Here is a 26,566-nt window from a genome sequence, read left to right on the forward strand (position 1 = left end):
CCTCCCTTCATCTCTCTCTCCTCCCTTCATCTCTCTCTCCTCCCTTCCTCTCTCCCCTCCCTTCCTCTCTCCCCTCCCTTCCCACCTCTCTCCTCCCTTCCCACCTCTCTCCTCCCTTCCCACCTTTCCTCCCTTTACACCCCTCTCCTCCCTTCCTACCCCTCTCCTCCCTTCCTACCTCTCTCCTCCCTCCCTTCCTACCTCTCTCCTCCCTCCCTTCCTACCTCTCTCCTCCCTCCCTTCCTACCTCTCTCCTATCCCTCTCCTCCCTTCCTACCTCTCTCTCTCCTCCCTTTCTCTCTCTCTCCTCCCTTCCTCTCTCTCCTCTCTCTGTTTTGCGTCCCTCTCCCCTCAGGCCCTTCATTTCCGTTCTCCGTGATGAGGCACGAGATGAGGTCACGGCCGCGTGCCTCTGTGGCGAGGGTCTGATTGTCTCACGCACCCCCCCCCCCCCCACCATGTACATATTAACAGTCTATATACACATTCCATCTGTATGTTAATGCAGCTTGCCACAGCTGGAATCCCCAGTACAAAGTGCCGTCGTTCACTAATAGTTATTATCTTCACGGCCTTATTCCTCCAGGAGAGCCGGTGGAAGACACGGCAAATTGTGTCTCTTTACGATTATGCCTCCGTGGGCTCGCTCATCAGCTTGGCATGGATGGTGGATGAGGATGGGACGCGGCTCCCTCTGATTATTGATATGGCTTTTATTGACGTCATTCCCGCTGTGGGGTTTTATGGTATGAGCATTAGTGGCTGTTAGTGATGCTGGTGTCCTGGGATATGTACAGTCTGTTTGGTTATTGTCTGACAGTCTGTCTGACTGTCTGTAACTATGGGATGTCCTACTAACTAACTAACTGATAGACCTAAACTAAGCAGAGATCAATGCATTCTCTGAGGGAGAGAGAGAGAGGGGGGGGGAGAGAAAGGGAGAGAGAGAGTGTGAGAGAGAGGGGAGAGAAAGGGAGGGGGAGAGAGACAAAGAGAGAAGGAGATAGAGAGATACAGAGACAGACAGAGACCGAGACCAAGAGAGACCGAGACAGACAGAGACCGAGAGAGACAGAGACCAAGACCGAGAGAGACCGAGACCGAGAGAGACCGAGACCGAGAGAGACCGAGACCGAGAGAGACCGAGACTGAGAGAGACCGAGAGAGACAGAGACCGAGAGAGACAGAGACCGAGAGAGACAGAGACCGAGAGAGAAAGAGAGCGAGAGACAGACAGACAGACAGAGACACAGAGAGACAGACAGAGAACCAACGACTGATCACTCCAATCCACAAAAGTGGAGACAAATTTGACCCCAATAACTACTGTGGGATATGCGTCAACAGTAACCTTGGAAAAATCCTCTGCATTATCATTAACAGCAGACTCGTACATTTCCTCAATGAAAACAATGCACTGAGCAAATGTCAAATTGTCTTTTTACCAAATTACCATACAACAGACCATGTATTCACCCTGCACACCCTAATTGACAACCAAACAAACCAAAACAAAGGCAAAGTCTTCTCATGCTTTGTTGATTTCAAAAAAGCCTTCGACTCAATTTGGCATGAGGGACAAATTGATGGAAAGTGGTGTTGGGGGTAAAACATACGACATTATAAAATCCATGTACACAAACGAAAAGTGTGCGGTTAAAATTGGCAAAAAAAAAACACATTTCTTCCCACAGGGACGTGGGGTGAGACAGGGATGCAGCTTAAGCCCCACCCTCTTCAACATATATAACGAATTGGCGCGGGCACTAGAAAAGTCTGCAACACCCGGCCTCACCCTACTAGAATCTGAAGTCAAATGTCTACTGTTTGCTGATGATCTGGTGCTTCTGTCACCAACCAAGGAGGGTCTACAGCAGCACCGAGATCTTCTGCACAGATTCTGCCAGACCTGGGCCCTGACAGTAAATCTCAGTAAGACCAAAAAAATGGTGTTCCAAAAAAGGTCCAGTCGCCAGGACCACAAATACAAATTCCATCTAGACACCGTTGCCCTTGAGCACACAAAAAACTATACATACCTTGGCCTAAACATCAGCGCCACAGGTACAGTGCCTTGCGAAAGTATTCGGCCCCCTTGAACTTTGCGACCTTTTGCCACATTTCAGGCTTCAAACATAAAGATATAAAACTGTATTTTTTTGTGAAGAATCAACAACAAGTGGGACACAATCATGAAGTGGAACGACATTTATTGGATATTTCAAACTTTTTTAACAAATCAAAAACTGAAAAATTGGGCGTGCAAAATTATTCAGCCCCTTTACTTTCAGTGCAGCAAACTCTCTCCAGAAGATCAGTGAGGATCTCTGAATGATCCAATGTTGACCTAAATGACTAATGATGATAAATACAATCCACCTGTGTGTAATTAAGTCTCCGTATAAATGCACCTGCACTGTGATAGTCTCAGAGGTCCGTTAAAAGCGCACAGAGCATCATGAAGAACAAGGAACACACCAGGCAGGTCCGAGATACTGTTGTGACGAAGTTTAAAGCCGGATTTGGATACAAAAAGATTTCCCAAGCTTTAAACATCCCAAGGAGCACTGTGCAAGCGATAATATTGAAATGGAAGGAGTATCAGACCAATGCAAATCTACCAAGACCTGGCCGTCCCTCTAAATTTTCAGCTCATACAAGGAGAAGACTGATCAGAGATGCAGCCAAGAGGCCCATGATCACTCTGGATGAACTGCAGAGATCTACAGCTGAGGTGGGAGACTCTGTCCATAGGACAACAATCAGTTGTATATTGCACAAATCTGGCCTTTATGGAAGAGTGGCAAGAAGAAAGCCATTTCTTAAAGATATCCATAAAAAGTGTCGTTTAAAGTTTGCCACAAGCCACCTGGGAGACACACCAAACATGTGGAAGAAGGTGCTCTGGTCAGATGAAACTAAAATTGAACTTTTTGGCAACAATGCAAAATGTTATGTTTGGCGTAAAAGCAACACAGCTGAACACACCATCCCCACTGTCAAACATGGTGGTGGCAGCATCATGGTTTGGGCCTGCTTTTCTTCAGCAGGGACAGGGAAGATGGTTAAAATTTATGGGAAGATGGATGGAGCCAAATACAGGACCATTCTGGAAGAAAACCTGATGGAGTCTGCAAAAGACCTGAGACTGGGACGGAGATTTGTCTTCCAACAAGACAATGATCCAAAACATAAAGCAAAATCTACAATGGAATGGTTCAAAAATAAACATATCCAGGTGTTAGAATGGCCAAGTCAAAGTCCAGACCTGAATCCAATCGAGAATCTGTGGAAAGAACTGAAAACTGCTGTTCACAAATGCTCTCCATCCAACCTCACTGAGCTCGAGCTGTTTTGCAATGAGGAATGGGAAAAAATGTCAGTCTCTCGATGTGCAAAACTGATAGAGACATACCCCAAGCGACTTACAGCTGTAATCGCCGCAAATGGTGGCGCTACAAAGTATTAACTTAAGGGGGCTGAATAATTTTGCACGCCCAATTTTTCAGTTTTTGATTTGTTAAAAAAGTTTGAAATATCCAATAAATGTCGTTCCACTTCATGATTGTGTCCCACTTGTTGTTGATTCTTCACAAAAAAATACAGTTTTATATCTTTATGTTTGAAGCCTGAAATGTGGCAAAAGGTCGCAAAGTTCAAGGGGGCCGAATACTTTCGCAAGGCACTGTAACTTCCACAAAGCTGTGAACGATCTGAGAGACAAGGCAGAAAGGAACATCAAAAGGAACATAAAATTCAACATACCAATTAGGATCTGACTAAAAATAATTGAATCAGTCATAGAGCCCATTGCCCTTTATGGTTGTGAGATATGGGGTCCGCTCATCAACCAAGACTTCACAAAATGGGCCAAACATCAAATTGAGACTCTGCATGCAGAATTCTGCAAAAATATCCTCAGTGTAGAACACCAAATAATGCATGCAAAGCAGAATTAGGCCGATACCCACTAATTATCAAAATCCAGAAAAGAGCCATTAAATTCTACAACCACCTAAAAGGAAGCGATTCCCAAAACCTTCCATTAATAAAGCCATCACCTACAGAGAGATGAACCACTAAGCAAGCTGGTCCTTGGGGCTCTGTTCACAAACACACCCCACAGAGCCCCAGGACAGTAGCACAATTAGACCCAATCAAATCATGAGAAAACAAAAATATAATTACTTGACACATTGGAAAGAATTAACAAAAAAACAGAGCAAACTAGAATGCTATTTGGCCCTAAACAGAGAGTACACAGTGGCAGAATGCCTGACCACTGTGACTGACCCAAACTTAAGGAAAGCTTTGACTATGTACAGACTCAGTGAGCATAGCCTTGTCATTGAGAAAGGCCGCCGTAGGCAGACATGGCTCTCAAGAGAAGACAGGCTATGTGCTCACTGCCCACAAAATGAGGTGGAAACTGAGCTGCACTTCCTAACCTCCTGTCCAATGTATGACCATATTAGAGACACATATTTCCCTCAGATTACACAGATCCAAAGAATTCAAAAACAAATCCAATTTTGATGAACTCCCATATCTACTGGGTGAAATACCACAGTGTGCCATCACAGCAGCAATATTTGTGACCTGTTGCCACAAGAAAAGGGCAACCAGTGAAGAACAAACACCATTGTAAATACAACCCATATTTATGCTTATTTATTTTCCCTTGTGTACCCTTAACCATGTGTACATCGTTGCAACACTGTATATATACGTAATATGACATTTGTAAGGTCTTTATTGTTTTGAAACTTCTGTATGTGTAATGTTTACTGTTAATTTTTATTGTTTATTTCACTTTTGTATATTATCTACCTCACTTGCTTTGGCAATGTTAACACATGTTTCCCATGCCAATAAAGCCCCTTGAATTGAATTGACAGAGATACAGAGCGAGAGAGATACAGAGCGAGAGAGATACAGAGCGAGAGAGATACAGAGAGAGAGAGATACAGAGAGAGAGATACAGAGAGAGAGAGATACAGAGAGAGAGATACAGAGAGAAATGGGTCTGAGTGTTCAGTTCTCTTCCTCTCCCCTCAACTCCTCTTCCTTGTGTGAGAACACACACTCAGTTAGCACTTCCGCCTTTACACTCATCCCCAACACACACACACACACACACACACACACACACACACACACACACACACACACACACACACACACACACACACTTCCCTGTCACAGCTCTTAAAAGGTAGCTGGTGTAAATTGCTGTGGCCTTGTGCACTAACACCAGATCAGAGAAACGCATCAAGCCAACACTCGGAGTGAGACAGACTCAGTCAGACTCACTGGGGGTAGAGGGGACATGGAACTCACGTCCAGACAGATATGTCTGTGTGATATCTTCCTATAGTCATGTTTTGGTTCACTTCCATAACCTTGGAGGTTTCTATAGTCTGTAACATGGTAACTCACCATAAGGTTGTTAGGAGGTTTCTATAGTATGTAACATGGTAACTCACCATAAGGTTGTTAGGAGGTTTCTATAGTCTGTAACATGGTAACTCACCATAAGGTTGGTAGGTTTCTATAGTCTGTAACATGGTAACTCACCATAAGGTTGGTAGGTTTCTATAGTCTGTAACATGGTAACTCACCATAAGGTTGTTAGGAGGTTTCTATAGTCTGTCTGTAACATGGTAACTCACCATAAGGTTGTTAGGAGGTTTCTATAGTCTGTAACATGGTAACTCACCATAAGGTTGTTAGGAGGTTTCTATAGTCTGTAACATGGTAACTCACCATAAGGTTGGTAGGTTTCTATAGTCTGTAACATGGTAACTCAACATAAGGTTGTTAGGATGTTTCTATAGTCTGTAACATGGTAACTCACCATAAGGTTGTTAGGAGGTTTCTATAGTCTGTAACATGGTAACTCACCATAAGGTTGTTAGGAGGTTTCTATAGTCTGTAACATGGTAACTCACCATAAGGTTGGTAGGTTTCTATAGTCTGTAACATGGTAACTCACCATAAGGTTGTTAGGAGGTTTCTATAGTCTGTAACATGGTAACTCACCATAAGGTTGGTAGGTTTCTATAGTCTGTAACATGGTAACTCACCATAATGTTGGTAGGAGGTTTCTATAGTCTGTAACATGGTAACTCACCATAAGGTTGTTAGGATGTTTCTATAGTCTGTAACATGGTAACTCACCATAAGGTTGGTAGGAGGTTTCTATAGTCTGTAACATGGTAACTCACCATAAAGTTGGTAGGTTTCTATAGTCTGTAACATGGTAACTCACCATAAGGTTGGTAGGTTTCTATAGTCTGTAACATGGTAACTCACCATAAGGTTGTTAGGAGGTTTCTATAGTCTGTAACATGGTAACTCACCATAAGGTTGGTAGGTTTCTATAGTCTGTAACATGGTAACTCACCATAAGGTTGTTAGGAGGTTTCTATCGTCTGTAACATGGTAACTCACCATAAGGTTGTTAGGAGGTTTCTATAGTCTGTAACATGGTAACTCACCATAAGGTTGTTAGGAGGTTTCTATAGTCTGTAACATGGTAACTCACCATAAGGTTGGTAGGAGGTTTCTATAGTCTGTAACATGGTAACTCACCATAAGGTTGTTAGGAGGTTTCTATAGTCTGTAACATGGTAACCCACCATAAGGTTGTTAGGAGGTTTCTATAGTCTGTAACATGGTAACTCACCATAAGGTTGTTAGGAGGTTTCTATAGTCTGTAACATGGTAACTCACCATAAGGTTGGTAGGTTTCTATAGTCTGTAACATGGTAACTCACCATAAGGTTGGTAGGAGGTTTCTATAGTCTGTAACATGGTAACTCACCATAAGGTTGGTAGGTTTCTATAGTCTGTAACATGGTAACTCACCATAAGGTTGTTAGGAGGTTTCTATAGTCTGTAACATGGTAACTCACCATAAGGTTGGTAGGAGGTTTCTATAGTCTGTAACATGGTAACTCACCATAAGGTTGTTAGGAGGTTTCTATAGTCTGTAACATGGTAACTCACCATAAGGTTGGTAGGTTTCTATAGTCTGTAACATGGTAACTCACCATAAGGTTGTTAGGAGGTTTCTATAGTCTGTAACATGGTAACTCACCATAAGGTTGTTAGGAGGTTTCTATAGTCTGTAACATGGTAACTCACCATAAGGTTGTTAGGAGGTTTCTATAGTCTGTAACATGGTAACTCACCATAAGGTTGGTAGGTTTCTATAGTCTGTAACATGGTAACTCAACATAAGGTTGTTAGGATGTTTCTATAGTCTGTAACATGGTAACTCACCATAAGGTTGTTAGGAGGTTTCTATAGTCTGTAACATGGTAACTCACCATAAGGTTGTTAGGAGGTTTCTATAGTCTGTAACATGGTAACTCACCATAAGGTTGGTAGGTTTCTATAGTCTGTAACATGGTAACTCACCATAAGGTTGTTAGGAGGTTTCTATAGTCTGTAACATGGTAACTCACCATAAGGTTGGTAGGTTTCTATAGTCTGTAACATGGTAACTCACCATAATGTTGGTAGGAGGTTTCTATAGTCTGTAACATGGTAACTCACCATAAGGTTGTTAGGATGTTTCTATAGTCTGTAACATGGTAACTCACCATAAGGTTGGTAGGAGGTTTCTATAGTCTGTAACATGGTAACTCACCATAAAGTTGGTAGGTTTCTATAGTCTGTAACATGGTAACTCACCATAAGGTTGGTAGGTTTCTATAGTCTGTAACATGGTAACTCACCATAAGGTTGTTAGGAGGTTTCTATAGTCTGTAACATGGTAACTCACCATAAGGTTGGTAGGTTTCTATAGTCTGTAACATGGTAACTCACCATAAGGTTGTTAGGAGGTTTCTATCGTCTGTAACATGGTAACTCACCATAAGGTTGTTAGGAGGTTTCTATAGTCTGTAACATGGTAACTCACCATAAGGTTGTTAGGAGGTTTCTATAGTCTGTAACATGGTAACTCACCATAAGGTTGGTAGGAGGTTTCTATAGTCTGTAACATGGTAACTCACCATAAGGTTGTTAGGAGGTTTCTATAGTCTGTAACATGGTAACCCACCATAAGGTTGTTAGGAGGTTTCTATAGTCTGTAACATGGTAACTCACCATAAGGTTGTTAGGAGGTTTCTATAGTCTGTAACATGGTAACTCACCATAAGGTTGGTAGGTTTCTATAGTCTGTAACATGGTAACTCACCATAAGGTTGGTAGGAGGTTTCTATAGTCTGTAACATGGTAACTCACCATAAGGTTGGTAGGTTTCTATAGTCTGTAACATGGTAACTCACCATAAGGTTGTTAGGAGGTTTCTATAGTCTGTAACATGGTAACTCACCATAAGGTTGGTAGGAGGTTTCTATAGTCTGTAACATGGTAACTCACCATAAGGTTGTTAGGAGGTTTCTATAGTCTGTAACATGGTAACTCACCATAAGGTTGGTAGGTTTCTATAGTCTGTAACATGGTAACTCACCATAAGGTTGTTAGGAGGTTTCTATAGTCTGTAACATGGTAACTCACCATAAGGTTGTTAGGAGGTTTCTATAGTCTGTAACATGGTAACTCACCATAAGGTTGGTAGGAGGTTTCTATAGTCTGTAACATGGTAACTCACCACAAGGTTGGTAGGTTTCTATAGTCTGTAACATGGTAACTCACCATAAGGTTGTTAGGAGGTTTCTATAGTCTGTAACATGGTAACTCACCATAAGGTTGTTAGGGGGTTTCTATAGTCTGTAACATGGTAACTCACCATAAGGTTGTTAGGTTTCTATAGTCTGTAACATGGTAACTCACCATAAGGTTGGTAGGTTTCTATAGTCTGTAACATGGTAACTCACCATAAGGTTGTTAGGAGGTTTCTATAGTCTGTAACATGGTAACTCACCATAAGGTTGGTAGGAGGTTTCTATAGTCTGTAACATGGTAACTCACCATAAGGTTGTTAGGAGGTTTCTATAGTCTGTAACATGGTAACTCACCATAAGGTTGGTAGGTTTCTATAGTCTGTAACATGGTAACTCACCATAAGGTTGGTAGGAGGTTTCTATAGTCTGTAACATGGTAACTCACCATAAGGTTGGTAGGAGGTTTCTATAGTCTGTAACATGGTAACTCATCATAAGGTTCTTAGGAGGTTTCTATAGTCTGTAACATGGTAACTCACCATAAGGTTGGTAGGAGGTTTATATAGTCTGTAACATGGTAACTCACCATAAGGTTGGTAGGTTTCTATAGTCTGTAACATGGTAACTCACCATAAGGTTGTTAGGAGGTTTCTATAGTCTGTAACATGGTAACTCACCATAAGGTTGTTAGGAGGTTTCTATAGTCTGTAACATGGTAACTCACCATAAGGTTGGTAGGAGGTTTCTATAGTCAGTAACATGGTAACTCACCATAAGGTTGGTAGGTTTCTATAGTCTGTAACATGGTAACTCACCATAAGGTTGTTAGGAGGTTTCCATAGTCTGTAACATGGTAACTCACCATAAGGTTGGTAGGAGGTTTCTATAGTCTGTAACATGGTAACTCACCATAAGGTTGGTAGGAGGTTTCTATAGTCTGTAACATGGTAACTCACCATAAGGTTGTTGGTAGGTTTCTATAGTCTGTAACATGGTAACTCACCATAAGGTTGTTAGGTTTCTATAGTCTGTAACATGGTAACTCACCATAAGGTTGGTAGGAGGTTTCTATAGTCTGTAACATGGTAACTCACCATAAGGTTGTTAGGAGGTTTCTATAGTCTGTAACATGGTAACTCACCATAAGGTTGGTAGGTTTTTATAGTCTGTAACATGGTAACTCACCATAAGGTTGTTAGGAGGTTTCTATAGTCTGTAACATGGTAACTCACCATAAGGTTGGTAGGTTTCTATAGTCTGTAACATGGTAACTCACCATAAGGTTGTTAGGAGGTTTCTATAGTCTGTAACATGGTAACTCACCATAAGGTTGTTAGGTTTCTATAGTCTGTAACATGGTAACTCACCATAAGGTTGTTAGGAGGTTTCTATAGTCTGTAACATGGTAACTCACCATAAGGTTGTTAGGAGGTTTCTATAGTCTGTAACATGGTAACTCACCATAAGGTTGTTAGGAGGTTTCTATAGTATGTAACATGGTAACTCACCATAAGGTTGGTAGGTTTCTATAGTATGTAACATGGTAACTCACCATAAGGTTGTTAGGAGGTTTCTATAGTCTGTAACATGGTAACTCACCATAAGGTTGGTAGGAGGTTTCTATAGTCTGTAACATGGTAACTCACCATAAGGTTGTTAGGAGGTTTCTATAGTCTGTAACATGGTAACTCACCATAAGGTTGGTAGGTTTCTATAGTCTGTAACATGGTAACTCACCATAAGGTTGGTAGGAGGTTTCTATAGTCTGTAACATGGTAACTCACCATAAGGTTGGTAGGAGGTTTCTATAGTCTGTAACATGGTAACTCACCATAAGGTTCTTAGGAGGTTTCTATAGTCTGTAACATGGTAACTCACCATAAGGTTGGTAGGAGGTTTATATAGTCTGTAACATGGTAACTCACCATAAGGTTGGTAGGTTTCTATAGTCTGTAACATGGTAACTCACCATAAGGTTGTTAGGAGGTTTCTATAGTCTGTAACATGGTAACTCACCATAAGGTTGTTAGGAGGTTTCTATAGTCTGTAACATGGTAACTCACCATAAGGTTGGTAGGAGGTTTCTATAGTCAGTAACATGGTAACTCACCATAAGGTTGGTAGGTTTCTATAGTCTGTAACATGGTAACTCACCATAAGGTTGTTAGGAGGTTTCCATAGTCTGTAACATGGTAACTCACCATAAGGTTGGTAGGAGGTTTCTATAGTCTGTAACATGGTAACTCACCATAAGGTTGGTAGGAGGTTTCTATAGTCTGTAACATGGTAACTCACCATAAGGTTGTTGGTAGGTTTCTATAGTCTGTAACATGGTAACTCACCATAAGGTTGTTAGGTTTCTATAGTCTGTAACATGGTAACTCACCATAAGGTTGGTAGGAGGTTTCTATAGTCTGTAACATGGTAACTCACCATAAGGTTGTTAGGAGGTTTCTATAGTCTGTAACATGGTAACTCACCATAAGGTTGGTAGGTTTTTATAGTCTGTAACATGGTAACTCACCATAAGGTTGTTAGGAGGTTTCTATAGTCTGTAACATGGTAACTCACCATAAGGTTGGTAGGTTTCTATAGTCTGTAACATGGTAACTCACCATAAGGTTGTTAGGAGGCTTCTATAGTCTGTAACATGGTAACTCACCATAAGGTTGTTAGGTTTCTATAGTCTGTAACATGGTAACTCACCATAAGGTTGTTAGGAGGTTTCTATAGTCTGTAACATGGTAACTCACCATAAGGTTGTTAGGAGGTTTCTATAGTCTGTAACATGGTAACTCACCATAAGGTTGTTAGGAGGTTTCTATAGTCTGTAACATGGTAACTCACCATAATGTTGTTAGGTTTCTATAGTCTGTAACATGGTAACTCACCATAAGGTTGTTAGGAGGTTTCTATAGTCTGTAACATGGTAACTCACCATAAGGTTGGTAGGAGGTTTCTGTAGTCTGTAACATGGTAACTCACCATAAGGTTGGTAGGAGGTTTCTGTAGTCTGTAACATGGTAACTCACCATAAGGTTGGTAGGAGGTTTCTATAGTCTGTAACATGGTAACTCACCATAAGGTTGGTAGGTTTCTATAGTCTGTAACATGGTAACTCACCATAAGGTTGGTAGGTTTCTATAGTCTGTAACATGGTAACTCACCATAAGGTTGTTAGGTTTCTATAGTCTGTAACATGGTAACTCACCATAAGGTTGGTAGGAGGTTTCTATAGTCTGTAACATGGTAACTCACCATAAGGTTGTTAGGAGGTTTCTATAGTCTGTAACATGGTAACTCACCATAAGGTTGGTAGGTTTCTATAGTCTGTAACATGGTAACTCACCATAAGGTTGGTAGGCTTCTATAGTCTGTAACATGGTAACTCACCATAAGGTTGGTAGGAGGTTTCTATAGTCTGTAACATGGTAACTCACCATAAGGTTGTTAGGAGGTTTCTATAGTCTGTAACATGGTAACTCACCATAAGGTTGGTAGGAGGTTTCTATAGTCTGTAACATGGTAACTCACCATAAGGTTGTTAGGTTTCTATAGTCTGTAACATGGTAACTCACCATAAGGTTGTTAGGAGGTTTCTATAGTCTGTAACATGGTAACTCACCATAAGGTTGTTAGGAGGTTTCTATAGTCTGTAACATGGTAACTCACCATAAGGTTGGTAGGTTTCTATAGTCTGTAACATGGTAACTCACCATAAGGTTGTTAGGAGGTTTCTATAGTCTGTAACATGGTAACTCACCATAAGGTTGTTAGGAGGTTTCTATAGTCTGTAACATGGTAACTCACCATAAGGTTGGTAGGAGCAGGCCTCTCTTTGGGGAGTCTCTTCATGCTGAACAGAGAAAACAGCAGTTTTATCACAATGTTGTTTAAACATACAGAGACATTTTCGAAGGTAAGACTATTTCATTTTGTGGTTCATTACTTACATTTTTCTATAAGTAATTTCCTAATGAGCATTTGTTCCTAATGAGCATCCAAGGACATTACTGACAAACCTGACAAGCCTAATTGCCAGATTGTCCCAATGGTGCTTTTGTTACACTATGAGCCCCACGCAGTGGAAATGCTATGGCTAGTACAGTCTGACAATAAAATGTGTGGACAACCAGTCCATATTCCTCATACGAGGTCTCCTCGATGTTGTGTGCGTGTGTGTGTGTGTGTGTGTGTGTGTGTTGGCCTACTATCATTTGAACAATAAAGCAGATCAAAACCATCTGCATCAGCACCACTCTAACCACCAGCGCCAGCTCACACACACACACTAAGTACCCAAACAGTCATTGACCCTGTGTGAGGACCCTGCCAGTCCTGAGAATGAGGAGTGGAGATTCGTCAGGGCGACCTACATAGGGGACTGTGAAGGATTAGTGTGTGGTTCTAGAGAGGCCCGTCTGGAGCTAACCGAGTTACTGTGTGATGAATCACAGCAGGCAGGGACCAGGGACAGGACAGGGACCTCTAAGAATAGCCTGGGAGGTGGCAGTGCCAACCCGGTGCCAGGGCTGGGGCGGGCACGGAGAAGAGAAACAGAGACCTGGCCTGTTTGAGTAAATAAGGCATAGAGATAGGTAAACAACAGCTGGCGGTATGTAGACACACGTACAAGGACATACACATGCAGAAACATGCACACACTGTTAAGGTCCTGCTTTTGGCCGGTAGGTCAGTCCATTGGGTGTGTTCCCCCTGCTGTGTGTTTATCAGTGAGAGCATTTGGCTAACAGGGGGCCAACAGACCATGGGAGACATGGTCAGTGTAAATATTGTGCTGTGTTGCTGCAGTAAAGAAACAAATCAGAGAGATAATTTGTCCTTCAGGAGAGCCTGGTACACTGGGATAAGGCCTGTCCTTGTTATCCTGTCTCTGCTAGCTGCCCCGTTACCACCCAACACCATTATCAGACATAGGAGAGTGGAGGGCACTACAGTGATAATGCATGTCCTACATGAGTCATCAAGTTAAAAAAAAATACAGCCTACTAAATTCATATTAACGATTACATTTAGTGTACTAAAGACGATGGATTTAAAAATAAATTAACATGGTTGAGGTCTGGCCTTTGGCAAATTAAATGCTATTCAATTGTATCCAATTATTGAACTTAATTTTTAAACATATTGACTCTGTTGATTTATTAGGTTTCTGTTTAGGTTTATTTCTGTTCGGCTGAAACCAACACATCAAAAGGCTGATATTTGAGAGAGAGCGATAAGGGTTTTCTCACCTAGCTATTTTAAGATGAATCCACTAACTGTAAGTCGCTGTGGATAAGATCATCTGTTAAATGACAAAATGTAAAACAATTTGACTCACCACTGTGTGATGAAGTGGACAAACTTCTGGCTGAACTGACCCACAGGAAGAACAGGAGGCTCCTGGGAGAAACACAAGGACACAACTGAACAACTTAAGACCACACAGCATAACACGGAAGCTTCTAGAAGGTTGTTATGTGATATCAAATCTGTCACTAAAAGCTAAACCCATTTCTTAATTTTGTTGAAGAGATCCACTTTGATAAACACTACTAATCAACATACGAATAACTTGAACCCAAATGAGAGATTTAATTACACAAATCTAAAAATCCCAATTCTTCACAATCACTGTGTCTAGATCTGTATCCACTGGTTAAGAATACAAAACCACAATTCGGAGAAACCCCAAACCCTGAACTACATAGAATTCTAGTTATTAAAACACATTTTGCTGAGAAAAGCCGACCTTGATAAAGAGGCTATTTCTAAACGCTGCGATACATTGTCCCGTCTTCTTAGTAAAAAGAGGTAGCTGCACCTGAACCCCACCTATTGTTGGACGAGCACAATGGAGTCAAGGAAAATAATCTCCTTTAGGAATCAGTGTGTGGGGGGGGGGGGGGTGTCGGGTGAGCACAAGTGTGAGCGGCACTGATCATCTTCGTTACGATAAAAATATTAAAGGAGATTTCGCCATGAAAGGCGAAACATTTTACTGTCAGTTTGCAACTGTCATTTATTTTACATGAATGCCCTCTAAAGTCTATATTTTAAAGTATATTTTACTTGGCAATGGCACGGTATAAAATGTGTTTGAGGCATGAATACAAATGAAAACTTTATTATAATCGTATTGGGTAGTGTGTTACAGTTTGATAGTCAAACACTATAAGAATCAATTTGAGAACTTTTTCACCCGCTGTGCACTCAACAACCACAGTCAGCTACCCGAGTCAGCTACCCCAGTCAACTACCCCAGTCAACTAGCCCAGTCAGCTAGCCCAGTCAGCTACCCCAGTCAGCTACCCCAGTCAGCTACCCCAGTCAACTACCCCAGTCAACTAGCCCAGTCAGCTACCCCAGTCAACTAGCCCAGTCAGCTACCCCAGTCAGCTACCCCAGTCAGCTACCCCAGTCAGCTAGCCCAGTCAACTAGCCCAGTCAACTAGCCCAGTCAGCTACCCCAGTCAGCTACCCCAGTCAGCTACCCCAGTCAACAACCACAGTCAACAACCATAATGAACATTGTAGTGAGACAGTCACAGAGGACTGGAGATGGAGAGACCGAAGGAGATGGAGAGACCGCGGGGGATGGAGAGACCCAAGGGGATGGAGAGACCGCGGGGGGATGGAGAGACCGCGGGAGGATGGAGAGACAGCGGGGGGATGGAGAGACCGAAGGGGATGGAGAGACCGCGGGGGATGGAGAGACAGCGGGGGGATGGAGAGACCGCGGGGGATGGAGAGACAGCGGGGGATGGAGAGACCGTGGGGGATGGAGAGACCGCGGGGGGATGGAGAGACCGCGGGGGGATGGAGAGACCGAAGGGGATGGAGAGACCGCGGGGGATGGAGAGACAGCGGGGGGATGGAGAGACCGCGGGGGATGGAGAGACAGCGGGGGATGGAGAGACCGTGGGGGATGGAGAGACTGCGGGGGGATGGAGAGACCGCGGGGGGATGGAGAGACCGCGGGAGGATGGAGAGACAGCGGGGGGATGGAAAGACCGCGGGGGATGGAGAGACAGCGGGGGGATGGTGAGACCGCGGGGGATGGAGAGACAGCGGGGGGATGGAGAGACCGCGGGGGATGGAGAGACAGCGGGGGATGGAGAGACAGCGGGGGATGGAGAGAGAGACAAAAAGAAAGCATGGTAGAGGAGAATTGAGGCCAAAGGGCAGCAACCTAAACCTCTTCAGCCAACAGAATGAAGACATTTAAACTGTCAAGTCAACTGGCTTTAAGCAGCAATCCTACATGTGAGCTGCAAAACAAACATTTCTAAGAGCCAGAAATCAGAATGTGGTTTTATTACGATCCCAGTATTGTCTGAATCAGAATATAAGGAGGAACATTTCCTTTCTTAAGGGCCAAGCCCAACTTCTTCAGTCTCCTGATGTTGAAGAGGCGCTGTTGCGCCTTCTTCACCATGCTGTCTGAACGTGTGTGTGTGTGTGTGAGAATATGTGTGTGTGTGTGAGAATGTGTGGGTATTTCATGTGAATGTGTGTGGAGAGCACAGGCCAGGCCCAGTTGATGTTGTCCAGTAGATGTTGGCTCCCACCCTGTCACCTCCCTCTCTCTATAGCTCCTCCCTCTCCCCTCCCTCCCTCTATAGCTCCTCCCTCCTCAGCTCTTCCCTCTCCCCTCCCTCTATAGCTCCTCCCTCCTCAGCTCTTCCCTCTCCCCTCCCTCTATAGCTCCTCCCTCCTCAGCTCTTCCCTCTCCCCTCCCTCTATAGCTCCTCCCTCCCCATCCCTCCCTCTATAGTTCCTCCCTGCCCCTTCATCCCTCCCTCCATAGCTCCTCCCTGCCTAACTCCTCCCTCCCCTTCATAGCTCCTCCCTCCCTAACTCCTCCCTCCCTAGCTCCTCCCTCCATAGCTCCTCCCTGCCTAACTCCTCCCTCCCCTTCATAACTCCTCCCTCCCTAGCTCCTCCCTCCATAGCTCCTCCCTCCATAGCTCCCCCCCCCCCCCCCCCTCATCCATAGCTCCTCCCTCCCTAACCCCTCCATAGCTCCTCCCTCACACACCACCCCCCCCCCCCCCCCCCCCCCTTCATCACTCTCTAGGGAGAGTTCTGACTCAATCAACACTGTATCTCTCTCCTACCCACACCAGACTGCACACACCATGCTAAGGGTTGATGGAGAGGGTGGAATGGAACACTGTGGTTTCTAGAGTGGTGGACAGATGAATTCAGGAGGTGAATTGAAATTCAAATGGAAATGACCCATCTATGAGAATTTATTACGATGTGATTTTTCACACAATGAAGCTCATCCTGTTGTTCTCTATGCTTTCTAGTGTGCCAAAAGTCTTTATGGAGAAAACAGGGTGAAAAGGGAATTGGAGAGGGAATCTATCTGTTGACAGGAAGTTGCCATGTCACGTCCTCCAAATCGGAGGCTATGCTACATGACTGCTTTGCTAGCGCTGACTGGAATATGTTCCGGGACTCCGCCGATAGCGTCAACGAGCTAATCACCTCCACTACCGGCTTCATTAGGAAATGCATTGTGGACGTTGTCCCCACACTGAAGGTTCTCTGCTTCCCCAATCAAAAGCCCAGGATTAACACAGAGTTTAAAGATAGGGCTATCGCACACAGGGATACCGCAAACAGGGCTACCGCACACAGGGCTACCGCAGCCACCCCGAGGCTATGGCTGAGGGCAGAAACAAGTACCAGAAGTCCTGTTACGAAGTCTGCAGAGCCATCAAACAATCAATACACTGTAGGAACAAGCTGGAATCCTATTATACAAACTCTGATGTCCTCTGCATGTGGTAGGGGCTACAGTCCATTACGGATTACAAAGGAAGACCCAGACGTGATCTGCCCAACGATGCCTCTACCAGATCAACTCAATGGATTTTATGCACGCATCGACAAAAACAACAGCGAGCCGTGCATGAGGGCCCCCGCCAGCCCAGAGGACTGGGTGGTCTCGCTCTCTGAGGCCGATGTGAGTAAGGTCTTTAAATCAGGTCAACACTCAAGGCTGCGGGGCCAGACGGTATTCCAGGGCATGTTCTCAGAGCATGCTCAGAACAGCTGGCAGGCACATTCACAGTTCTATTCAACCTCTCCTTGCCCCGGTCTGTAATCGTCACATCTCATAATAACCACCATCATTCCTGTTCTCAAGTACTCTAAGGCTGCCTGCCACAATGACTACAGCCCTGTAGCACTCACATCTGTAATCAGGAAGTACTTTGAAAGGACGGTTATGGCACATATCAACTCCATCATCCCAGACACCCTAGACCCACTCCAATTTACATACTGCCCCAAACAGATCCATACACGACACAATCTCAATTGCACTCCACACTGCCCTCACCCACCTAGATAAGAGGAATACCTATCGCTATTCATTGCCTACAGCTCAGAGTTCAACACCATAGTCCCCTCCAAGCTCGGGACCTGGGGACTGAACACCTCCCTCTGCAACTGGATCCTGGACTCCCTGACGGGCCGACCCCAGGTGGTGAGGGTAGACAACATCACCTCCGCCAAACTGACCTTCAACACGGGGGCCCCACAGGGGTGTGTGCTTAGTTCGACTCCAACACTATAATCAAGTTAGCTGACAACACAATGGTGGTAGGCCTGACCACTGGCTACAATGAGACAGCCTACAGGGAGGAGGTCAGTGACCTGGCATTGTGTTACCAGGACAACAACCTCTCCCTCAACGTCAGTAGGGACGAGGAGCTGATTGTGGACTCCAGAAGGTGGTGGGGGTGGGGGGGGTGGGGGGGGGGGGGGGGGGGGGGTGAGCATGGCCCCATCCATATCAACGGTAGGTATATTCACAGGGCTGTAGTGGAGCGGGTCGAGAGCTTTAAGTTCCTTGGTTTCCAAATCACTAAGGACTTCAAATGGTCCCACACCCACCCACCCACACAACAGAGCCTCTTCCCCATCAGGAGGCTGAACAGATTTGGCATGGGCCCTCAAATTCTAGAGCTGCACCACTGAGAGCATCTTGACTGGCTGCACCACTGAGAGCATCTTGACTGGCTGCACCACTGAGAGCATCTTGACTGGCTGCACCACTGAGAGCATCTTGACTGGCTGCATCACTGCTTGGAATTGCAACTGCACCGCCCTCGATCGCAGGGTTCTGCAGAGTGTGGGGCCGACAGCCAAGTACATCACTGGGGCCGAGCTCCCTGACATCTCTATACCAGATGGTGTGAAAGGAAGGCCTGGAAAGTTGTTAAAGACTCCAGCCACCTAAGCCATAGACTGTTCTCTCTGCTTCCGCAAAGCAGCGGAACCAAAGCATCAAGTCTGACACCAAGAGGCTCCTAAACAGCTTCAATCCCCAAGCCATAAGACTGCTAAATAGCTAACAAAATGGCTACGCAGACTTTCTGACTCTGCACACACACACACACAGGAGTCTACAAACTCACTCACATTCCAACAAGCACACACTTAATTTGCTCACACACACACTTCCACACAATCATCATATACACTGCTGCTACTCTGTTTATCATATATCCTAGTCACCTTACCCCTATACATATCTACCTCTATCACTCCAGTATCCCTGCACATTGTAAATATGGTAAACACTGACCCAGGAACTGACCCTGTATATAGCTACTGACCCTGGAACTGTCCCTGTATATAGCTACTGACCCTGGAACTGTCCCTGTATATAGCTACTGACCCTGGAACTGTCCCTGTATATAACTACTGACCCTTGAACTGTCCCTGTATATAGCTACTGATTCTGGAACTGTCCCTGTATATAGCTACTGACCCTGGAACTGACCCTGCATATAACTACTGACCCTGGAACTGACCCTGCATATAACTACTGACCCTGGAACTGACCCTGCATATAGCTACTGACCCTGCATAAAGCTACTGACCCTGGACGTGTCCCTGTATATACAGTTGAAGTCTGAACTTTACATAGACCTTAGCCAAATAAATGTAAACAAAGGTTTTCACAATTTCTGACATTCAATCCCAGTAAAATTTCCCTGCCTTAGGTCAGTTAGGATCACCACTTTATTTTAAGAAAGTGAAATGTCAGAATAATAGTAGAGAGAATGATTTATTTCAGCTTTTATTTCTTTCATCACATTCCCAGTGGGTCAGAAGTTTACATACACTCAATTCATATTTGATAGCATTGCCTTTATATTGTTTAACTTGGGTCAAACGTTTCAGGTAGCCTTCCACAAGCTTCCCACAATAAGTTGGGTGAATTTTGGCCCATTCCTCCTGACAGAGCTGGTGTAACTGAATCAGGTTTATAGGCCTCCATGCTCGCACACACTTTTTCAGTTCTGCACACAAATTTTCTATGGGATTGAGGGCAGGGCTTTGTGATGGTCACTCCAATAACTTGACTTTGTTGTCCTTAAGTCATTTTGCCACAACGTTGGAAGTATGCTTGGGGTCATTATCCATTCGGAAAACCCATTTGCGACTAACCTTTAACTTCCTGACTGATGTCTTGAGATGTTGCTTCAATATCCACAGAATTATCCTCCCTCATGATGCCATCTATTTTGTGAGGTGAACCAGTCCCTCCTGCAGCAAAGCACCCCCACAACAGGATACTGCCACCCCTGTGCTTCACGGTTGGGATGGTGTTCTTCGGCTTGCAAGCCTACTCCTTTTTCCTCCAATCATAACGATGGTCATTATGGCCAAACAGTTCTATTTTTGTTTCATCAGACCAGAGGACATTTCTCCAAAAAGTATGATCTTTGTCCCCATGTGCAGTTGCAAACCGTAGTCTGGCTTTTTTAAAGCGGTTTTGGAGCAGTGGCTGCTTCCTTGCTGAGCGGCCTTTCAGGTTATGTCGATATAGGACTCGATTTACTGTGGATATAGATACTTTTGTACCGGTTTCCTTTTGCCTCTAGGAGACAGAACGCGTCTCCTTCCTGAGTGGTATGATGGCTGCGTGATCCCATGGTGTTTATACTTGCGTACTATTGTTTGTACAGATGAACGTGGTACCTTCTGGCGTTTGGAAATTGCTCCCAAGGATGACCCAGACTTGTGGTGGTCTACAATTTTTTTCTGAAGTCTTGGCTGATTTCTTTTGATTTTCTCATGATGTCAAGCAAAGAGGCACTGAGTTTGAAGGTAGGCCTTGAAATACATCAACAGGTTCACCTCCAATTGACTCAAATAATATCAATTAGCCTATCAGAAGCTTCTAAAGCCATGACATAATTTTATGGAATTTTCCAAGCTGTTTAAAAGGCACAGTCAACTTAGTGTATGTAAACTTCTGACCCACTGGAATTGTGATACAGTGAAATAAGTGAAATAATCTGTCTGTAAACAATTGTTGGAAAAATTACTTGTGTCATGCACAAAGTAGATGATCTAATCAACTTGTAAAAACGATAGTTTGTTAAAAATACATTTGTGGAGTGGTTGAAAAACTAGTTTTAATGACTCCAACCTAAGTGTATGTAAACTTCCGACTTCAACTGTAGCTACTGACCCTGGAACTGTCCCTGTATATAACTACTGACCCTGGAACAGTCCCTGTATATAGCTACTGACCCTGGAACCTTTTCTCGTGTGTGTTTTTGGTTTACTTTATAGTACTACAGATATTGATTACTGCATTGTTGGGAAGGAACTCGCAAGAAAGGCTTTTCACTGTACTTGTACAAGTGACAATAATACTTGAAACTTGAATGTCAAAATAATATCTGTAATGTGTGTTTGCGTGAGAGAGAGAAAAGGAAGCCTGTAAATGCCCTAGTGACCAAATAAATGTGTAACAGTGCTTGAGCAGCTAGCTTCTTTTGGCTGTACGGCCCACTGGCACACACAGCCCTAAAAAAGAATGTTCAGTCAAAAAGGGGGAGTGAACTGTTTAAATGGATTCTATCCTAGTCCATGTGGGTTTTAGTGACATTATGAAGGGCAGCGCTGAACAGTTGAAACTGGATTTTAGAGAGCTGATTAACTCTCTGCTAGACACTAACAAAACACCCATCATATCTAGCCTTGTGCCCTCTCTGAATCGTGGCATTGAACACTTTAGCAGGATTCTTTCTCTTCACAACTGGCTACGTGATTATTGCAGCTGTATGGGTGTAACTTTTGTTGACAATTTCAATACCTTTCGGAAACAAAACACATTTTATAAGGAGGATGGGATCATTTGGGGTCCTGGATCCTTTCACAGCATTGTACGGCTGCGTTGAGACAATGACTCATCAATGACACAAGCCCAGCTCAGTTCATCCCTACCATTGTGACGCAGAGTTGTCATAATGCTTCAGCAAATGTACATTACCCCAGGGGCATTGGTAGACACAATGTAAGTAACCTAATTTATGTGCCTCTAACTGCCCTGAATGCCTCTGCTGATCCTACAGCTGTTGTATGCAGCAATCATGTGTCTATGAACCAGATTTATAATGTTAGCACTGAGGTGGTGTTCCCTAGTAGGAAGTCCAATGTGTGCAGCTCACCCTGCACTAACATAAATAACATGAGAATGTCTACTTCTGCTAAGCTAAGTAAAGCAATGAAAACAAGCAAGCATCCCAGAAAAGTGCTCAAAATAACCCATGTTAATATATGTAGCTTAAGAAACAAGGTTAATGAAATTAATAACTTGCTAGTAACGGATGATTCATATTTTGACTATCTCTGAAACTCACTTAGACAATACCTTTGATGATACAGTGGTAACAATACACGGTTATAACATCTACAGAAAAGACAGAGATGCCAGTGGTGGAGGTGTTGCTGTTAATATTCAGTACCACATTCCTGTAAAGATTAGAGAGGATCTCATGTGAAATACTGTTGAAGTAATATGGCTACAGGTTCATCTGCCTCACCTAAAGCCCATTCTGGTGGGAAGCTGCTATAAGACCAAGTGCTAACAGTCAGTATCTGGATAACATGTGTGAAATGCTTGATAATGTATGTGAGAGGTATATTTTCTGGGTGATTTATATGGACTGGCTTTCATCAAGCTGCCCACTTCAAACTGTAACCAGTGCCTGCAACCTGGTTCAGATGATCAGTCAACCTACCAGGGTAGTTACAAACAGCACATGAATGAAATCATCAACATGTATTACTAATGCTGCAGAAATGTGCTTGAAATCAGTATCCAGATCCATCGAATGTAGAGATATCAATATAGTAGCCACATCTAGGAAAACCAAAATTCCAAAGGCTGGGCCTAATATAGTGTATAAGAAGTCATATAATAAGTTTTGTAGTGATTCATATGTTGTTGATGTAAAGAATATATGTTGGTTCATGGTGTGTAATGAGGAGCAAACAGACTTTGCACTTGACATATTTATGAAATTGCTTATCCTAGTTACTAATAAGCATACACCCATTAAGAAAATGACTGTAAAAACTGTTAAATCCCGTGGATTGATGAGGAATTGAAAAATTGTATGGTTGAGAGGGATGAGGCAAAAGGAATGGCAAATAAGTCTGGCTGCACAACCGATTGGCAAACAAACGGTAAATTGAGAAATCATGTGACTAAACTGAATAAAAATAACATGAAATTAAAACTATGAAACAAAGATAAATGACAAAGAATTATAGTAAAAAGCTTTGAAGCACCTTCAATAAAACGTTGGGGAAAAAGACAAACTCAACTCCATCATTCATTGAATCCGATGGCTCATTCATCACAAAACCAACAGATATTTCAAACTACTTTTTTATTGGCAAGATTAGCAAACGTAGGAATAACATGCCAGTAACAAATGCTGACACTACACATCCAAGTATATCTGACCAAATTACGAAAGACAAGAATTGCAATTTTTTATTCCGTAAAGCAAATGTGAAAGAGGTGAAAAAATGATTGTTGTCTATCAACAATTACAAGCCCCCGGGGTCTCACAACTTAGACGGAAAATTACTGAGGATAATAGTGAGCGATTTTGCCACATCTTAAATGTAAGCCTACTAGAAAGTGTGCTTGGATGGAAGCAAAAGTTATTCCGCTACCTAAGAATAGTAAAGCCCCCTTTACTGGCTCAAAGAGCCAACCAATCAGCCTGTGACCAACCCTTAGTAAACTTTTCACCAGATACAATGCTATATTACAGTAAACAAATTGACAACAGACTTTCAGCACGCTTATAGGGAAGGCTATTCAGCAAGCACAGCACTTACACAAAGAACTGATGATTGGCTGAGAGAAATTGATGATAAAACGATTTTTGGGGCTGTTTTGATAAACTTCAGTGCAGCTTTTGACATTATCGATCATTATCTGCTGCTGGAGAAACATATGTGTTATGGCTTTACACACCCTGCTATATTGTGGATAAAGAGTTACCTGTCTAACAGAACACAGAGCCTCTCAAACATAATCCAGGTAGAATCAGGAATTCCCCAGGGCAGCTGTCTAGGCCCCTTGCTTTTTAAAATCTTTACAAACAACATGGCTTTGAGTAAAGCCCGTGTGTCTATGTATGTGGATGACTCAACACTATACACGTCAGCTACTACAGTGATTGAAATGACTGCAACACATAACAAAGAGCTGCAGTTAGTTTTAGAATGGGTGGCAAGGAATAAGTAAAAACAAAAGCATTGTATTTGGGACAAATCATTCACTAAACCCTAAACCTCAACTAAATATTGTAATAAATAATTTGGAAATTGAGTAAGTTGACTGTCATGGTCAAAACATATTGATACAACAGGTACTAAGATGGGGAGAAATCTGTCCATAGTAAAGCACTAATCTACGTTCTTAACAACAATATGAACAAGGCAGGTCCTACAGGCCCTAGTTGTCACACATGGTCTAATGTTCAGTCGTGTGAACAGGTGCCACAAAGAGGGACTTTAGATGTACACAGAGAGCTAACATTAACAACATGCATGTCAATCTCTCCTGGCTGAAAGTGGAGGAGAGATTGACTTCATCACTACTTGTATTTGTAAGGAGGTGTTGACAAGTTGAATGTACCGAGCTGTCGGTCTAAACAACTAGCACACAGCTCAAACACCCATCCATACCCCACAAGACATGCCACCAGAGGTCACTTCACAGTCCCCAAGTCCAGAACAGACTATGGGAGGTGCACAGTACTACATAGAGCCATGGCTACATGGAACTCTATTCCACATCAGGTAACTGATACAATCAGTAGAATCAGATAAAAATACACAGCGGGGACTGTGAGGCAACAAACATAGGCACTACACACACACACGTACACATGGATTTAGAGTTGTAGATATGTGGTAGTGGAGTATGGGCCTGAGGGAAAAACACTTAGTGTGTTGCGAATTCTGTAACAAATGTAGTTTAATGTTTTTGAAATTGTATAACTGCCTTAATGACATTATGAAGGGAAGAATAGCTGCTGTCTTGGCTGCTGCTAATGGGGATCCATAATAAATAGCTGCTTTGCTGTTAAAATACCTCTGGGCAGCTGTCCCTATTCCTGACATATCGATCACAGAACCCAGAAAATGATGATACATGCACCTATTTGAACTAACAAAGGAATGGCTTATTCTAATATCACTCTACTTCCTAGTGCTGCTGCTGCTTGGATGAGTAATATCTCTCTCATACACACACACACACTACAGGCCAAATGCTTCAGTGGACACGCCGTTTAGAGAGAGAGAGCGAGCACCAAACAATTTCCCCTGCAGAGTTGTACTGTGTCGCAAACGCTGACACACACACACGAAACAAACATGAATGTGTTGTACAGTACACACACACACACACCTGAAAATGCAGACACACATGCACAACACGCACACACACACTCATGCATGTATTCATGGTCCCAGCTGAGGAGGACAGCGGTAGACTTTGATGTATAGCGTTCTGAGATGAGCATGATGATGAAAGCCACGGTCCGTGTGTCTTCTCTCTGACCGCCGTGACACCCCCCCCCCCCCCCCCTCACCACACACACACACACACACACACACACACACACACACACACACACACACACACACCTCAACCCCCTGTAACACACACACACACACAGAGCAGTAAATATACATGTCATTGGCCCAGCGCAATTATCAGGCAAAATGAGATCCGTAATTACAGGGCTAGGGAAATTAAAGCAGAGTTCTTGTTAGTGGAACGCTTTGCTTTGCTGCTCAACAAGTAGAAGAGACAAAGAGATTAATGAAAGAGAGGGACAGCAGGAGCGATGTGTGTATTCATGGAACTGGGAGATTGTCTCGTTCTAGATTTGGTTTTGGAGAATCGAGGCCAAATGTCCTCGTCTGTCCTCCCAAACAGAGGTGAGTTATGTGTGTTTGAAGAGAGAGAGGAGAGAGAGGAGAGAGGAGAGAGGAGAGAGGAGAGAGGAGAGAGAGAGAGAGAGAGAGAGAGAGAGAGAGAGAGAGAGAGGGGATACATGAACAAAAGATAGTCCAGTAAACTGGTTCAGTAACACACAATCATTTCCCAGCTAATTTCACCCTCTCACCTGAGCCCCAGACTCCCAGCAGTCCCATGGCAACGTGGCGCGGCGTGTGTCTGAGTTGCAGCACTCCTGCTCTCCCCCGAACACACCTCCAGCTACAGCAATATCAATGATCCACTTAAAAGAGCCCCGTTTGTGTTTGTGTGTGTGTGTGTGTCTAAATCATACAGAGACATTTTCAAATGAAGAGGGATACAGATGATGATAACCAGGGACCTTTGATCTCATGCAAATGAATACAAAAATATTTAAACCATAATTACTACTGTAGACCTGGCTAGTCATAACTACTACTGTAGGCCTGGCTAGTCATAACTACTACTGTAGACCTGGCTAGTCATAACTACTACTGTAGGCCTGGCTAGTCATAACTACTACTGTAGACCTGGCTAGTCAGAACTACTACTGTAGACCTGGCTAGTCATAACTACTACTGTAGGCCTG

At 43.4% G+C, this 26,566-nt stretch overlaps 1 protein-coding gene across 1 annotated transcript in view; it reads right to left on the bottom strand.

The window, feature by feature from the left end:
- The window catches only part of map2k5 (mitogen-activated protein kinase kinase 5), a 130,320-nt gene that overhangs the window by 13,189 nt on the left and 90,565 nt on the right, over positions 1–26,566 (bottom strand). The window contains exons 20-21 of the mRNA XM_036963467.2: positions 13,984–14,045; positions 12,450–12,495 (exon numbers count right to left, since the gene is read on the bottom strand). Coding sequence (XP_036819362.2) covers positions 12,450–12,495; positions 13,984–14,045 — 108 coding nt within the window. The remainder of the gene's footprint in view (positions 1–12,449; positions 12,496–13,983; positions 14,046–26,566) is intronic.

This window comes from Oncorhynchus mykiss, chromosome 26 (genome assembly GCF_057628025.1).
Source record: "Oncorhynchus mykiss isolate SJ-2025 chromosome 26, ASM5762802v1, whole genome shotgun sequence".
Classification (NCBI taxonomy): Eukaryota; Metazoa; Chordata; class Actinopteri; order Salmoniformes; family Salmonidae; genus Oncorhynchus; species Oncorhynchus mykiss.